Source organism: Biomphalaria glabrata, chromosome 12, assembly GCF_947242115.1.
Source record: "Biomphalaria glabrata chromosome 12, xgBioGlab47.1, whole genome shotgun sequence".
NCBI classification, from domain to species: Eukaryota; Metazoa; Mollusca; class Gastropoda; family Planorbidae; genus Biomphalaria; species Biomphalaria glabrata.
The window spans coordinates 16,538,883-16,557,559 of NC_074722.1; the positions used below are offsets into that span (position 1 = coordinate 16,538,883).

The 18,677-nt window shown below is 39.0% G+C and overlaps 1 protein-coding gene across 5 annotated transcripts in view; it reads right to left on the minus strand.

Moving 5' to 3' along the window:
* The window catches only part of LOC106055975 (huntingtin-interacting protein 1-like), a 67,265-nt gene extending 49,007 nt beyond the window's left edge, over window positions 1–18,258 (minus strand). For 2 of the 5 annotated variants that reach the window (XM_056007305.1, XM_056007306.1), the window contains exon 1: window positions 18,027–18,258. In XM_056007305.1, the coding sequence (XP_055863280.1) occupies window positions 18,027–18,113 (87 nt within the window). In that variant the 5' untranslated portion in view covers window positions 18,114–18,258. The remainder of the gene's footprint in view (window positions 1–18,026) is intronic. The other 3 variants (XM_056007303.1, XM_056007302.1, XM_056007304.1) reach the window with 2 other exon arrangements.
* Window positions 18,259–18,677: the final 419 nt, after the last annotated feature.

Here is an 18,677-nt window from a genome sequence, read left to right on the forward strand (position 1 = left end):
ATACTAAGTTAGCAGGCGTATGTGGAGCCAACAGGAAGTATTTAGATAGCAGACATTACAGATACTAAGTTAGCAGGCGTATGTGGAGCCAACAGGAAGTATTTAGATAGCAGACATTACAGATACTAAGTTAGCAGGCCTATGTGGAGCCAACAGGAAGTATTTAGATAGCAGACATTACAGATACTAAGTTAGTAGGCGTATGTGGAGCCAACAGGAAGTATTTAGATAGCAGACATTACAGATACTAAGTTAGCAGGCGTATGTGGAGCCAACAGGAAGTATTTAGATAGCAGACATTACAGATACTAAGTTAGCAGGCGTATGTGGAGCCAACAGGAAGTATTTAGATAGCAGACATTACAGATACTAAGTTAGCAGGCGTATGTGGAGCCAACAGGAAGTATTTAGATAGCAGACATTACAGATACTAAGTTAGTAGGCGTATGTGGAGCCAACAGGAAGTATTTAGATAGCAGACATTACAGATACTAAGTTAGCAGGCGTATGTGGAGCCAACAGGAAGTATTTAGATATCAGACATTACAGATACTAAGTTAGCAGGCGTATGTGGAGCCAACAGGAAGTATTTAGATAGCAGACATTACAGATACTAAGTTAGTAGGCGTATGTGGAGCCAACAGGAAGTATTTAGATAGCAGACATTACAGATACTAAGTTAGCAGGCGTATGTGGAGCCAACAGGAAGTATTTAGATAGCAGACATTACAGATACTAAGTTAGCAGGCGTATGTGGAGCCAACAGGAAGTATTTAGATAGCAGACATTACAGATACTAAGTTAGCAGGCGTATGTGGAGCCAACAGGAAGTATTTAGATAGCAGACATTACAGATACTAAGTTAGCAGGCGTATGTGGAGCCAACAGGAAGTATTTAGATAGCAGACATTACAGATACTAAGTTAGCAGGCGTATGGGGAGCCAACAGGAAGTATTTAGATAGCAGACATTACAGATACTAAGTTAGCAGGCCTATGTGGAGCCAACAGGAAGTATTTAGATAGCAGACATTACAGATACTAAGTTAGTAGGCGTATGTGGAGCCAACAGGAAGTATTTAGATAGCAGACATTACAGATACTAAGTTAGCAGGCGTATGTGGAGCCAACAGGAAGTATTTAGATAGCAGACATTACAGATACTAAGTTAGCAGGCGTATGTGGAGCCAACAGGAAGTATTTAGATAGCAGACATTACAGATACTAAGTTAGCAGGCGTATGTGGAGCCAACAGGAAGTATTTAGATAGCAGACATTACAGATACTAAGTTAGCAGGCGTATGTGGAGCCAACAGGAAGTATTTAGATAGCAGACATTACAGATACTAAGTTAGCAGGCGTATGTGGAGCCAACAGGAAGTATTTAGATAGCAGACATTACAGATACTAAGTTAGCAGGCGTATGTGGAGCCAACAGGAAGTATTTAGATAGCAGACATTACAGATACTAAGTTAGCAGGCGTATGTGGAGCCAACAGGAAGTATTTAGATAGCAGACATTACAGATACTAAGTTAGCAGGCGTATGTGGAGCCAACAGGAAGTATTTAGATAGCAGACATTACAGATACTAAGTTAGTAGGCGTATGTGGAGCCAACAGGAAGTATTTAGATAGCAGACATTACAGATACTAAGTTAGCAGGCGTATGTGGAGCCAACAGGAAGTATTTAGATAGCAGACATTACAGATACTAAGTTAGCAGGCGTTTGTGGAGCCAACAGGAAGTATTTAGATAGCAGACATTACAGATACTAAGTTAGTAGGCGTATGTGGAGCCAACAGGAAGTATTTAGATAGCAGACATTACAGATACTAAGTTAGCAGGCGTATGTGGAGCCAACAGGAAGTATTTAGATAGCAGACATTACAGATACTAAGTTAGTAGGCGTATGTGGAGCCAACAGGAAGTATTTAGATAGCAGACATTACAGATACTAAGTTAGCAGGCGTATGTGGAGCCAACAGGAAGTATTTAGATAGCAGACATTACAGATACTAAGTTAGTAGGCGTATGTGGAGCCAACAGGAAGTATTTAGATAGCAGACATTACAGATACTAAGTTAGTAGGCGTATGTGGAGCCAACAGGAAGTATTTAGATAGCAGACATTACAGATACTAAGTTAGCAGGCGTTTGTGGAGCCAACAGGAAGTATTTAGATAGCAGACATTACAGATACTAAGTTAGCAGGCGTATGTGGAGCCAACGGGAAGTATTTAGATAGCAGACATTACAGATACTAAGTTAGCAGGCGTATGTGGAGCCAACAGGAAGTATTTAGATAGCAGACATTACAGATACTAAGTTAGTAGGCGTATGTGGAGCCAACAGGAAGTATTTCGATAGCAGACATTACAGATACTAAGTTAGCAGGCGTATGTGGAGCCAACAGGAAGTATTTAGATAGCAGACATTACAGATACTAAGTTAGTAGGCGTATGTGGAGCCAACAGGAAGTATTTAGATAGCAGACATTACAGATACTAAGTTAGCAGGCGTATGTGGAGCCAACAGGAAGTATTTAGATAGCAGACATTACAGATACTAAGTTAGTAGGCGTATGTGGAGCCAACAGGAAGTATTTAGATAGCAGACATTACAGATACTAAGTTAGTAGGCGTATGTGGAGCCAACAGGAAGTATTTAGATAGCAGACATTACAGATACTAAGTTAGCAGGCGTTTGTGGAGCCAACAGGAAGTATTTAGATAGCAGACATTACAGATACTAAGTTAGCAGGCGTATGTGGAGCCAACGGGAAGTATTTAGATAGCAGACATTACAGATACTAAGTTAGCAGGCGTATGTGGAGCCAACAGGAAGTATTTAGATAGCAGACATTACAGATACTAAGTTAGTAGGCGTATGTGGAGCCAACAGGAAGTATTTAGATAGCAGACATTACAGATACTAAGTTAGCAGGCGTATGTGGAGCCAACAGGAAGTATTTAGATAGCAGACATTACAGATACTAAGTTAGTAGGCGTATGTGGAGCCAACAGGAAGTATTTCACAAGGACAGGAAAGAACGACACACTATAAGGGCCTTTGCAGTGAGTCAAGACTGTCGACCCTCATTAAATGCTTGACCTGTCCAAGAGATCAATACCACTTGATTAGCAAAGTGGAGCTCTACATTACAGCCAGCAGCGGACAGCTTCTTATATTTCATTCTCCTGCCCCCCCCCCACCTTATTAAGTCCCTTATAGGTGTGGGTAAATGGTTTATTTTACGATTTCTTGGACTACACCGCTTAGTGTTGGCTGGTCTCGTGCTCTTTATGACCCCCCCCCTTTTTTTTCCCCCAATCACAGCTCCAGCGGGCAACTAATGTTTACTGTGACATTATCATTCATTATGTAGTCTAGAATAGACCTCGACCAAGTAAGAGCTCCATTAACAACGAAAACATGGCGTAACCAACACATTGGCTTCCCCTAAATAAACAAAAGACCTATCAGCAGGGGAATCTAACTCGTGGAGCATTAAATACTTTCTTTCCCATTAAGATAATTGCTGAAGCCTACATTCTGACAAGGCTGTTCTATATGGAGCATTCAACACTAGTACAGCAGAAGGCGTCGCGGAATAAATCGATACAGAGTGTCTAGTTCAAAGTGCATCAACTAAAACAAAGAGACGATTATGAAAGTGTTTCTCCAAATACCATGACAAAGTTTTGACAAGAAGCATCCAATACGAATGCTCACTAAATCCCCAGTGGGCTAGAGGGTGAAATTTTGATGCTTAGTTTAAATTTTAATAAAATCTTCGCTGTGTACAAGGCGTACTGAAAATAAAATTCGTTTTTTTTTTATATACATCGAAGCTGTCAAAGCCATCCTACAAGGTACAGTGGAGGGAGAACGAAGAAATGATTGTCAAAAAAAAAACAAAAAGACGGCTGGATAAAATAAAAGAATGGACCGGCCTCACTCTTGCTATTCTGCTAAGTACAGCTGCTGATGGGGAAAAGAGGAGGGATTTTGGTTAGGCGAACTGTCACAGTACCCTAGGATGAAAGTCAAGGGACAGATGAGAAGCTACTGGAGGCATTATTAATATGGCTCCTTCTGTTTCAAGACCCAACGTAGAGACGAACAACTGACCCAACCAACGTCGAGACGAACAACTGACCCAGCCAACGTCGAGACGAACAACTGACCCAACCAACGTCGAGACGAACAACTGACCCAACCAACGTCGAGACGAACAACTGACCCAACCAACGTCGAGACGAACAACTGACCCAACCAACGTCGAGACGAACAACTTACCCAAACAACGTCGAGACGAACAAATGACCCAGCCAACGTCGAGACGAACAACTGACCCAACCAACGTCGAGACGAACAACTGACCCAACCAACGTCGAGACGAACAACTGACCCAACCAACGTCGAGACGAACAACTGACCCAGCCAACGTCGAGACGAACAACTGACCCAACCAACGTCGAGACGAACAACTGACCCAACCAACGTCGAGACAAACAACTGACCCAACCAACGTCGAGACGAACAACTGATCAAACCAACGTCGAGACGAACAACTGACCCAACCAACGTCGAGACGAACAACTGACCCAACCAACGTCGAGACGAACAACTGACCCAACCAACGTCGAGACGAACTATTGACCCAAACAACGTCGAGACGAACAACTGATCAAACCAACGTCGAGACGAACAATTGACCCAAACAACGTCGAGACGAACAACTGACCCAACCAACGTCGAGACGAACAACTGACCCAAAAGCTCTGCATCAGTGTTTCCTCTCAAGATCCATTTCCTTAACCTTAGAGATAGGGACTCCTATATTGGCCATGCGTTCATAGGTTTCGCTGCAACTTATCTCACATGGTGAATGTTATAATAATCTAATGCTAGTAAAAAGAAAAGCGATCTAGATCTAGAGTCTGTTTTTTTTTAAGAACGATAGAGAGAGGACAAGGAATGATCATTTGTAGAATTGTCGTTTTTCTACATTCAAAAGGGATAAAATAAAAAAAAATAATAATATTAAAAAAAAAAAATTGAAATGTCCTTCTATTTAGAGGACGCAATACCAAAAATGTAGTGTGGGGAATGGAAAAGTGGTATTCAATTAGGTCCTTCGAAAAATGATTTTTGTTTTCTCTAGAACTTAAAAAAAAAAATGACGGTTACTTGAAAGTTTTCGGCGGGAAAGCCGGAAAGTAAAATTGATACTATAATTCACTTGGGGCATTTTAACGCGGGTCTTTCCAAATAGAGAGAGAGAGAGAGCGAGAGAAAGAGAGACTAAATGTCATTGTATCAGATACAATAATTTACGGGCTAAAAAGTATGTTAAGGGGGTCGTTAAAATGTGGCCCGTTTACTGAAATTAAAAAAAATAATAATAATACGTAGATGGGAACAAATTTATGGACGTAGCTTATATAGGTGATTACAAAAGAGAAAGATTTTTTTGTTTCATCTTCTCTAAGTACAGAGAGGAATGTCGGAACATCAAGAGAACTTGGGAACCATCATCCGTGTGTTCATGTGCAAGTATATTAACCGCCTTCTATAGCGTCTTCATTGAAAAAGTCTGGACAAAAGGTTCTCATCTCTTTTCTTTCTTCCTTAACAAAACTAAATGTAGCTCTAAAATCAGTGGTTCCTTGAAAGACATACACTAAATAGGTTTATAGTGTTAAAGTGCGTGCTAAAGCGATATACAATGAATATATTTGTCCCACATTAACTGGACAAGACCATACACTCACAGGAATGAGAGCCGCTGGTCTAGACTGTATCTGAGTAAAATTCAATTATTGAGAGAAGGAAATAAAATTTGGACGAACGGATACAGAGGAATGTAAGCGAATGCGCATGCGCTGGCCTAAAGAAATCAAAACAGTTTCCATCACAGAATAAAAATAGAAGGACGACAACTAATTTCATCTTTGCATGAAAGCTCAACATAAATGATCTTGCTCTAACAAGTGCCATCAACCAAGGGACTGGATTACACTCGCTGATATTCTTAAAAAAATTAGCGAGTTGTATGAATACTAGGTTACCCTAACTTCGTCTGCTCACTCAGACAACTAATGAGGACCAGGCCTTGCAAAACCGCTGGTCGCCAACCTGACAGAGTGTGTTAAATCTATATCTAAACTCTGTTCATTCCGGCTGACAACCTGACAGAGTGTGTTAGATTTAGATCTCAACTCTGTTCATTCCGGCTGACAACATGACAGAGTGTGTTAGATCTAGATCTCAACTCTGTTCATTCCGGCTGACAACATGACAGAGTGTGTTAGATTTAGATCTCAACTCTGTTCATTCCGGCTGACAACATGACAGAGTGTGTTAGATCTAGATCTCAACTCTGTTCATTCCGGCTGACAACATGACAGAGTGTGTTAGATCTAGATCTCAACTCTGTTCATTCCGGTTGACAACATGACAGAGTATGTTAGATCTAGATCTCAACTCTGTTCATTCCGGCTGAGAAGTTCCTATAAAGAAAACCAACTCATTCATACGTTTATTCCTATCTTAACAACTAGTTTAATGTATATCGTTAAACAATTTTTTTCTCTCAAGAAAACAATCGTATGAAGATAAAATCTTTTACATAGCGGGTATTTTGATTCTATTTTGTTAATCACAACCATTTGAGGTACCCAGTTTTTTTATCTATTCAGAGTTTACTTAGGAATACACCGTGATCTATTCAGAGTTTACAGAGCAATGCACAGTGATCTATTCAGAGTTTACTGAGCGATATTGAGTGTACAAAAATAGATCTAGTAGTCCCTGTGGTTATGTGAAATGAAATGAAACAATAGCCACCTTTTTTTTTTAGTAGGCTTTCATTGCATATACATGAGACTCGCCTCTAGTCATTTCTACATAGTATCTGCCAATGTGTATGCTCTTTACATTCAAAATAGGCCCAGAAAGTGATGTGATTGATATACATAGACAGTTATTTACAGCATACGGAACAGTGAGTGGCGACTGGAATGTGCATAAGCACTTATTAATTTTACAAAGAAGTGAGCCGATTACGTAATTAAAAGCTAAATATACAAGGGCTTAAACGATTTCATTTTGGTCAGGTGGACCGATCTGGAATGATTTGGGGGGGGGGGGGGGCTCTCATTTACAGTAAGTACACAATATGTCTATCGATCTCTCCCAAAATAAAAAAAAAATCACTTGTAATAGTGGTCACCGAACTAATGTCCTACTTAAGACTACTCCAGGACTGTCATCCCTCTTATCAGGCCAGTATTGGGCTTCTTCCTAAACAAACCAGAGTTTTTTGTAATGGTATCTTATTTCAGTGTGCTTGGACATTGATTTTTTTTTTGTATGTGTGTTCTTTCTGAAATTCTGTTTATAAATTAGTTGATAGAGTTGCTTCCCATAGGGCCACCTTGTATGGCTATCTAAACAGAGGATAGAGAATCCATGCTGTGTTGAGTAAATATACACTGCAATGTTCCCGAATCAGCCAATTAGTAGGGCTTCTAGGCTATTGTTTCCTAGGAAACAGAACATTTGGAATTATCTGATTACGCAGTGTATAGATCTAGTCGTAATCTACATTTAGGTACGTTGCATCTAGTGCATATGTATGATCAACGCCATGCCCAAACCAGAGATTTTGTAGTTTTTATTTGGTTTCTTTTTTTGTTTTTTTGAGATTTAAATTTGACAAATAGACTGCACTAACAAAATAGCGTTCTTTTAACTAATGAAAAACGTGGAAGCGCAAAAAAATAAAATAATAATAACTATAATAAAGATATGAGCATCAAAATAAAATCATAAAGTTTTAAAAAGAGAGAGATTGTATTATTAGTTCTTTATATTGCAACAGATCATAATCATTTTAGTGATTAATTATATAAGTGTTAATTTAAAAGAAATGTCAACGAAAGACCATGTTCCAATTTCATATTATTAGATGTAGGCCTACTTACTAACTATAAATTACACGAAAGTGAACTATATTACAAGAAGAGATAATAATAAGAATATGTTACTCAATAGTCTAAACAGAAGAAAAGTTGCTGTATAAACAGCAATTGAACAAAACTCAATTGAATAGTGCCACATTTCAGTAAAGTACTTGACCTGTAACACTCGTGTCTCTGTACAAAGTGCTCTAGTAGATCCAGTTTCAAATATCAGGGTCACCAACCCTGTTCAGCAGTTCATAGAGCTTGGTTCATAATCAGCCATCATTCGCCCTCCTCCTTTTTTTAAACGTCTATACAACTTTTGATTGTGATAGTCGAACAGCAGGTTACTGGAGCATGGCAGACACACAAGTGTTACATAAGCAAAACTTTCCAACCCAAGTTGACCTTTCAGTTATGGCTCGTCTGGGTGGTCAAAAAACAAGAGCTTTTCGGGCACTGCCCTTTCTAGCCACCAGACAATGTCTGAGTGACTTAATAGGACAATCTTGACCTACCAAGAACATACCACAACAAACACCCACACCGACATTGGTAGTAACAGCCTTCTACTTTATTTTTATTTTTGTGGTGGAAGTGGGTAGGTAATGTCAGTAAGCCATAGTGTAAGAACCACTCTCGAGGGTCTCAAAGCTATTTATATTCATGTGCCCTTAAAACCAAATACATTCTGTGCAGTGTCTGTCTCGACTCGTGTGAGAACCACGGCCCAGTCAGACACATAAACCAAGGCCCACCAACAAACTTTGTTCGAGAGTCACGATGCTACTAATAGTGCTGTGTCCTTGTTTCAAAAGATTCCATGCAATGTGAATCGATCGTGTGAGAATCACTGTCCATGCAGAACATTAAACGTTGTCAGCGTGTGACACAATGCGATTATAATGGTCAATGTCCTTATCTCACAATACATTCCATGCAATGGCTGTTTTGGTTCAGAGCAAGGTTTGAGGGGGGGGGGGTGGACAATTCAAGTACATTCTACTGTTACTTAAGCATATTTCATAAACAGAACCCACCTAACGAAGATCTGTTTCTTACATTAACTCATTATCTACCACAAGTCGCACTGAGACATAAAACTGGTGAAATTTAATTTATGGTGATGTATGCCAAGAGTTAATATCCCGATCCTACTCCCAAAACGATGTGCTGGTAAGACACAAGTACCCAGTGACACCTGTCTTGGTGCTATGGGCCTAAGCAGCGAGGGAATAGTATGGCATTAGATTAGGTGGATACAATCTATCAACCTTTTTAGGGAAAATACAAGTGGACATTGCAAAATAGGTGAGAATAATTGTGAAGTCTACAAAAGCACTGGCTCTAACACCCACATTGTACATTTACAGGATATATTTACGTTTAACAGCTGACTGGACAAACACACACGCGAGCGCGCAGTTGGAAAACGATTCTAAACCTTTTAAAATTCTGACGATATGGAGATTAAATATATACTTTAAAAACAATAATTTATTAATTATGAAACAATACATGTGTTCAGACTAATGAATTAGGTGTTTCTAAAAAGTGAACTTTCATAGTCTCTCTTTCAAGAAAAATTATATAAATACCTTTTGGTTTTAACGCAAAGGTAACTACCACTGAAAGTGGTCTTAGGTTCAACCTTGTCTTGACATCCACTATTCTAGTTACCAAGACCCTATAACTAGATATAGAACAAGCTACGACGTGACAATGTACACAAACTAGAAGTATACAAGGTGTATTTGGAAAAGAGAAGATTCGGGCACATTCGTTTCTCAAACTGACACGATATAGAACTGTAAAGATGAAAGCATGTGCAGTTTCTTTTACAATGCAGAATAGGTAGCTTATCTTCAATGTTGCATTTCGTTTCTGTATTAAAAGTTAAAAAGTAAAAAAAAAACAAAAACAACCAAGTTTTAATGTTGCTGGCTGTATAGACAATGCAAAACAATTGAGTGTAAGTGTGGTGCTGATAGTTGGCAGGAGACCATGCGTTACAGTAGGTCTCAACAATGACCTGCATCGTCACAACCTGTGGGCTGTGGAGACCAATAGCTCGTTGACACCTCGTACAGACCTGTGATGTGGCAAATCTATTGGTCTCCACTGTCCACCATGTTAAGGCCTTCTAGGACGATTGGTCTAGGATTGGGGGGGGGGTGTAGGTGGGAGCGTCATTTTGTAAACCACAGTTGCTATCATTCTGATACATGAGTGTGTGTATTATTGCAAAGGGTGAAGTGCAAGCGTATTGACACTATTTGAAAGCTAAGTGAACTTAAGACACTCAAGAGTTGCACTTTTAGGAAGGATGGAGACAATTGGGTCAAACGATACAGTAAGATTGAGACACGAAGGCTACCCACTTTAATTGGTGAGCAAGGGGAGAAAGAGAGAGAGAGAGAGAGATGGAGGGAGAGAGGAGAGAGCAAGAAAAACTGTTCAAAACAATTCACATATATATTAGAAAGGGACTAGAAATGAATACGTATAACGAGTATTATAATTTAAAAAATAAATACATTTCCTACTTAAAGTTAAAATAAAATCGGATCGAATCAGATCGGGCAGCCAGTGCAGGGTTCAAACCCACGACATTTGATTAGCAAAACGCCCTATCAATTTCGCTGCCAGTTTCGGAAATCGCCATACTTTTGACCCACTTTTTCCTTCCAGCCATCTGTGAGGTGTGAGGTAGAGAGCAAGTTAACAGTAGGAATTGTAAAACAATAAATCAAAGGGAAAATACAAATCATTGAGTCGGAATACTCAAGTACATGTACTTTCAACTGGTAAATCTCAAAACGTTAAATGTTGGGGATAAAGAAATAAAAATGCTCAAACTTTGCAGAAGACAAAAATGTCTGAGAATTGTGAACCAAAGAAGTGGTCTTCATTCGTACTGTTCTGTAGCGGATTAAGTGAATTATTATTTTTTTTACAACTTGATTTTTACAGACAACTAACATAAAACTAGCAAACAAACTTTAAAATCTATTTTAGATCTCAATCTAGTATCACTAGAACGCCAGTAAGTAGAAATAACTTGCTTTCTAGTGTCAAAGAATGAGTCACAGTGAAGAAATCGTTCTGATCTAAACATGACCGTGTTGGTGGGTGTCCTGTTTCACTTGTTATGGACAAGTAGATGGCTTGGAAAAAAAATGCGTTTTACAATATTAAATCTGGTGGTGAGAGGTAGATAGAATAAGTTCTCTGTATTCTGTTTATTTCTTCTATTTTAAACTGGGAGATGCACGGTTAATGGAAATTTAGCATTTTATCGAACCACTATGGTGTCCTTTTATTGAGCCACAATAATAAGGCTTCTCTTCGAATCCAAGATTAATGAGCACTAACTTATTTCACATGGCTATGCAGTTCCAACTGCGACCTACAAATTATGCCACACACAGCGCAAACATATTCGTTGCCCGGCGATGGTCGATTTAGATTCTATTTTTTTTCGCCGTCTACGTCTGCCACCGGAAGTGGATTTTTCTTTTGGTCTCTAATGTGTATCCTTTGCAAGAAACTTTCAGTTACCTCGTTCGTGTGCTCTTATTTGATGTCCCATGGATGAAGTGCTTTGATGCTTAATTACTTTTAAACGAATGTCAATCTAAAACCAAGCAGCAAATGGAATTTTTTTTTTTTAACAAAACATTAATTTACAATTTAGTGGGCATTTGAATGGAGGACCTAGCTCTCTAAAATTTCGAGGGCATTTCAATAAAGGACACAACTCCTCTAAGTTCCAGCAATAATACAAGTAAGGTCGATAAACTGATATCAATCAATCAATTTATCTACTACATATATGGCCCAACGAACATTGGTACACTAACGCCAGAGGTAAACGTTTTCAGCTGTCAGTGAACTAGGTGGTCATTAACTGGAGAAAACTATTGATTCTTATTAGCATAACAAGCAACAGACAATCACTGTTGGTCTGGATTCTAGATCTAGTGTCGTAGTATAGTTTATGCAGTTCAAAATATAAACAACAGCATTCCAACATTGAATAATCAATAGGTCTAGTTATAAACAAGCTTCCACCATTCTGACCTAAAAAAAAAAGATATCCGAGTAGGTCTTATGTTTCGTAAACTTAAGGATTGCACCATCCAAACGTGTTGTTTCTCTTTAAGACAGCGGTTCTCAACCTTTTAAGCTCGACGACCCCTTTTTATATTCCCCCACTCTGCCGCGACCCCCCCCCGCAAAGCACACAAATACAGCAATAGAAGAGTAGACAATAACAATCCATATTTTCGATGGTCTTAGGCGACCCCTGGCAAATCGTCAATCGACCCCAAAGGGGGTCGCGACCCACAGGTTGAGAACCCCTGCTTTAACACAAGCCCATACAGCAGGTGTTTATACTTTTTGATTTGGGTTATAACTTAGTCAAGAATAGATTACAGCATCTAGGAGTAGTGGTCAGGTGGACGAAGTCTGAAATAAACATTTGTTTTTTTTTAAATCTCATGAGGTGTACCGCTTTGTTTTTCTAAATAACAGTATTAGATGACTATGGCCATTTCATCAGTGACTGTGTGAAATATGCTTGACGATTACAAAGCAAACCCGAAAGATAGTATTCATCAAATTTGTTGTTCTAATGTGCTGAAGAAAAGTGAAAACAAAGCCTTCACCCTGAGGTTAAATCAGCTGATCTTATCAGCAGGCAGTAACGATTTCCGTAAACTGGGGATCAATAACACGACAGCGAATTGATTTTTTTAAAAAACTTCTTTTCAAACTACAGCGCGAGATGGTTGTGAGGGCAGATTGACAGGCATAGAGCCAATGAATGCAGAAGAAAAAGGGGGGAGAGGGCAAGCCAACATCACTTATGCACAATAATCGCACATTCTAATACACATCAATTCACTCACACGTGAGAGCAATCGGATGATCTATCGACAATGCATGACTCAAATCACTTCAACTTACTCTCTCCGCCCCCATCTCCGTTATTTTTGAGTGCTTACCAAATCCCCCCCCCCTCCTTTCATGAGTCTGTCAATACGTCTGGGCGCATGATTATAAGCCAGTGTTATTTCCCCTAGTCCTTAATGAGCTAATTATACTAAATGTTTGCATAATTAGAAATGGGACTTTAGGAGTGAGGCAGTGAGAGTGTGGGGTAAAGAAATTGAGAAACTCAAATAGAACCGGTACCGTTATTTACTATACAATTCGTAAACAGAAGTTTACAATGTATAACACGAATTAAGATGGTATAATTATTGTACAACAAAATATTCATCTATGGCATATACTTTATAAATTGTTGGCGTTTTGCTGTATCCCGCGTATAGTTCGTTCATCGTGGTTCGATGATGACCACTTTTGTCATCCAGGGAGTGAGGGCTTTGCACTGGGGTTTTGTGCTTCCTGGTGAGACTTATGTGAGCAGGTTATTCCAGCTGGAGCTAGTGCCATTGGCCGTGCTTTTCTTCTCAGGCGCTTTTCTTCTGGCAGCGCTGTTCTCTTTTCCTTAGCAACCTATGCGCCAGTTTTCACAGCGCAACGCCATGATGCTCTGTCACCCAGGTGGCTGGGTCTATGCTGAACGCCTTCAGATAAACTTTGAGGGTGTCCCTGAATCGTTTTCTTTGTCCAATAGCTAACAGGGCTTTAAAGGGGGCATTAGTATTGGAGGTGAAAAGCTGACTAGTGTTAGAAGCTTCAAATACCTCGGAGCTATTGTCTCGGATGAGGGAACGAAACCCCAGCTATTGGCCCGGCTAGCACAGTCTACAGCCCTTTCAAAACCTAAAATAATATGGAAAGACAAGGGCTTAGCTCTCGGCACCAAAGTCAGACTGATGCGCTCCTTGGTCATGGCCACATTTTTATATGCTTGCGAGTCTTGGACACTGACTGCAGAGCTAGAGAGGAGGATCCTAGCAATGGAATTGAGATGCTACAGAAGGATCCTAGGGTTTGAGTTTTGAGTTTTTGGCACATCGGCACAATTTAGGCCATGTCGTGCCCGTAAGGATTACTCTCTCTTCATATCAACAGAACTAAATTCCATACAGTTAAATCATTAAAAGTAAGGTCTATTCACAGTTAAAATAGTAAAGTTAGTAAAAATTTAATAATTTAGTAAGAATCTTGTCTTCCTTCAGGGAACAGTACCAGGAAAAAGAAGAAGAGGCAGACAGAGAAAGCGATGGGAGGACAACATAAAAGAATGGACGGGCCTGCCATTGAGAGAGGTTCTAAACAAGGCAAAAGACAGGGAGGAATGGAGAAAGACGGTCGACAAGTCTAGCTTGGTGCCCCAACGGTCCAACAGATTAAGGGATTATGTGGGAAGCGTGGTCGAGAGGCCAAGTGCGCTTGAACTTGGCTTGGCTACCTAGAAGGGGGCTCGAGGTTCGACACCCGACTCGGGCAGAGTTGTGTTTACTGAGCAACCAACTCCTAGATACCCCCTCCCACCCACAATGAGATTGGACCAAAAGCGCTCTGAGCATGCTATAAGCATGATATATATATATATATATATATATATATATATATATATATATATATATACTATTTTAACTGTGAATAGACCTTACTTTTAATGATTTAACTATATAAATATAAAATATTGGTTACAATATATTAATTCTACGGAATGAAAACATGGAAATTCAAGAATGCCCTAGTGAAATAATCCCTTGAACCCGACCAATGGTCACATGAAAATATAAGAAACTGAGCAAAAAGGAAAACGGTAAAGGACATACCCAGGAAGCGCATCACGTGACTTTTATGTGAAAGCAAAACTAGATCTACATGTACATGGGAGAATCATATTTACGTTATTTTACGTATTTACTCAAGAAAAGAGAGTGGGGGGGGGGGGGGAAGAGAGTCGTGTCATTCGTCCCAGATGTGAGTACGAGCGACTAAAATGTAAACCAGACCATAGTCCTCTACTCTCTGCTTCCACCATTTCAACGTATGACTCAATGCTCATTAAGTCACAAGTAGACAAGTCATCGTAAGATAGGACCAGTTCAAATGTACACACACTTCAGCGCCAGTACCCCTTCGGACATAGTCTACTACTTCAGGCCTATTGACAAGTTGTTGTTGTTTTTTTTTTTTTTTTTTTTGGGGGGGGGGGGGGGGGGAAGGGGGGGGGTAGTTTTGTAATGATTAAATAAAATCCGTTCTTTTTTTTATTTTACTAATGTTTGATTATACAATTAAGATAACTTACTTAGCTTAACTTAGCTAGCACTGGGCCTCTAACATTTTTAATTTTCTTGCCTTGAACCTCTGACACGATTCAAAAGGATGTTTACGTACTTTTTGCAGAAATATTTGCGAGGCCATTGATGTTCCGTATACTACAGGATAACAATGGTGTAGCTGTGCTAGCCCAGTACAAGCCATGCTTACACCTTCAAGTGCTGTGACCCTTTGCAACCTATCCCCCATCTTATGACCAAATGTTTTCACTGCATGCCAAACAGGTGACAAAGTAGAACAGCCCTTCATCCTTTTAAGGTGTAAATAAGTACAAAAATACCGTCGCGTGTCTCTCTCGTTAGCTGCCTGGGCTGCGCTTCAGACTGTCATTACCAAGTTCCCCAGTTCAAAACCAGTTCATTTGAATGAACTGTCGCTGTGTGGGAAGTTTGGGATAGGGCCTAAACAGTTTGTAGTTCTTAAGGAACGAGCAAAACTAAAACAAAAACAATTGTAGTAGAAGCTATAAAGAATGTTTCCACAGTATAATTTGAAGACTTAGAAATCTTGTCTCATTCTAAAAAAAAAAAACAAAAAAAAACATTTCTCAACTCTAGACCAAAACAGTGGCGTAGCTAGTGTGTGGGGAGGAGGGGGGGGGGGGGGGAGAATCTGAAAATTTCCACTCGAGAGGGGGCCCCCAAATGAGTGTTTTTTACATTAAAAATAAAATATTAAGCAAAATGTAGGGGCCCTCAAAGAGGTCTAAACCCCCGAGCCCCCATACGATGGAAAATTCCTAGCTACGTCCCTGGACCAAAAGATTTAGAATTTAAATCTAGATTTGTAGTGGCCTATACTTAAGTTAAAAGCAAAGTCTTAGACTTAAAATCTAATCTAATTTAGATTAGAACTAGCATAATTAAAAATTATTGATGAAATCTAATCTCGACTAGATGGAGATCTATACTATAGATAGATAGTCTTAGAAGTCTTTAGTTGTACCAAAAGTTGAATCTATTTAGTCTTACTCTTGCTAGATACTTTTATTGTTACTAGGTATCTAGAGTATAAATAGTCTTAAATAGACGAGAGTCTATATAGAGATCTTGAAATTTAATTTGGAACAGTATTTAAAACCATGATTTACTAGATCTCAAAGACAAATATTAATGTTAATTTTTTTGTTATCATTATTATTTCATATTATAACTATTAAATAAGCAAGATATCCAATGGACGTTGACAAAATCTAGAGGTCTAGTCTTTTAGATTTGACAATAGACAAAGAAATTTAGTCATGACCTAATTTTATATATATAGATGTATATTCTAATCTACATATTATATATCTCTGTATAGTGGTTACAGAATTGCACCTTAAGTGATGGATATTGATGCACAAAAAATGACTACATTAATTCAAACCAAGACTGCAGCTTAGAATTGATGCTAGGCTTTAAGAGTAGGGTAACTAATAGTGACTTAATGATTTCATGTGATGCCCTAAGCCTGGGGATCTTAAAATTTAGTTAATGTTAATATAGAATTAAAATCTGAGTTTATTGATGCCTAAATATAGAGACTGTCTGAAATAAATTATATGGTGTCCGGAATCAAATAACCTGGGTCAAATTTGTCTGAATTAAATGAAAAGACATGGCCTCTTTGACCTTAAATATATTTAATAACAAATATATTGTTAGGGGTACAAATATAAGTAGTCATCCTTATTCTCCTTAAAGTTCATTTTCTTTTCTATGTCGAAACATTGTCAAATAATGCGCTGTCAAAGTCAAATTTGGACATTTTGGCCTATCATTGGCCTCCTTCAGTCATAGAACGACAATGGTTCATCTCAGAGCAAGTGAGATGAAAGCCTGGGCATTGTTTATGGTCGGAACAATGTCGCCCACACAGCAGTTCCACCCTCTCTGCGCAGCTGATGTGACCAAAGGAACGGAATATCCATACAGTTTGGGATCAGTAGCGTAGCCTGGCAGATTCTGCGGCGCTACTGATCCCAAACTGTATCTACAGCCTGCCTAAGGGTCACCAGCTCCTGATTTTTCCTTAGGGTTGTCTCCCGAAGCCTTTCCCATGTTTGGTTATAGCCGCAGGGCAGCGGAGGTTTGGATTCATAGTTTTCCTTCTCCTAGATGGGTAGCCAACCAAGGCTAATGAGCCTCTCCTGCCCGAAGCTTACTGGTTTAGGCGCCAGTTGCTCGCCTTTGCCCCTTCTCCTGACTGTGGTAACGGTTCCGCCAGGCTCAGAAACTGAGCCACACATGAAGGCCAGGGGTTGGACTGGTTGTCAGAGGCTATTTGAGATGCATGCCATTGGAAGCACTTTATAGGTAATGATGGGCTTAAGACCATTACCACTTCTGGCATTAACAACCTTTAAGCAGAATGCAATGATTAAAATTAGAACAAGCATTACTAACAATGTTTTACAATTGAATTATTCATTAATAATGTAATTGTTTTAAAATCTTATCAATTATTATTGGCCTATAGACTTAGTCTTAGTTAGAGGTCTTGGTGTCTGAGGCGAATAGCATTTAATTTAAGGGCCATATTTATGATTTAATAAACTACTGACTCTAGATCTAGATCCAGAATGCATGACGCGTAGGACGTAATCATCTTCTTTTTTGAAGCAACGTCTTATCTAGAAGAATTAGACCTAGATCTAGTAGAATCTAGATATAGATATCTATCTAGATCTATTTGTATGAGTCTTAAGACTCTTCTCATGTGAGTCGGAACTGAAGTCTGACCGTTGTTTACCGTAAGCCGTTTACAAACTCAACTGAGTTACTGAGTAAACTTTACCTGTCTTTTCTCAAAGTTGTCTCTCTCAATCTCTAGTGAAGTCTTTCCACGCTGAGTAACAACTTTAGGTAGCGGTATGGAAGACATTTCTATTATCCAATGATGAAAACACTAGATTCAATAATCCGAAAGGGAATAAAACACTTGTTTGAATTTGCCTTAGCCTGTCGAAGCCATGTTTAGTTTTTTATTATGATTTTTCCGCAGTTAGTCTTGTGTTACTGCCCTCTACGAATGTAGGAGGAGAGCACTCCGGAAACCGAGATAGATATCATAGGATCTAGTGAATCTAGTGCTATAGATTAGTTTGCATTGATAAAATTAAAACAGAATGAATGGCTAATATCATTAGTAGAGACTGGGAATGGAGTGCAATAAAAAAAAAAAAAACTTACGATATTTATCTCATTAAAATTAGTAAACTTAGATCTTGAGTTGTAGAGCTCATCACTATGGATTCAGAATTTTGTTGTTTGTTTTCGAAACAATCCAGCCCGAGTAACCCCATACAAAGATAATAGTAATAGTTAATAGTTTTAAGCTAACACATTTTTTTTTAAAATTAGGCCTTAAAAAAAAAAAACACCAACAAACTATTGTATTGTTCTCCATTCATTTCTCCTGAAATGAGGGTCAATTTTTGTTGTCTTT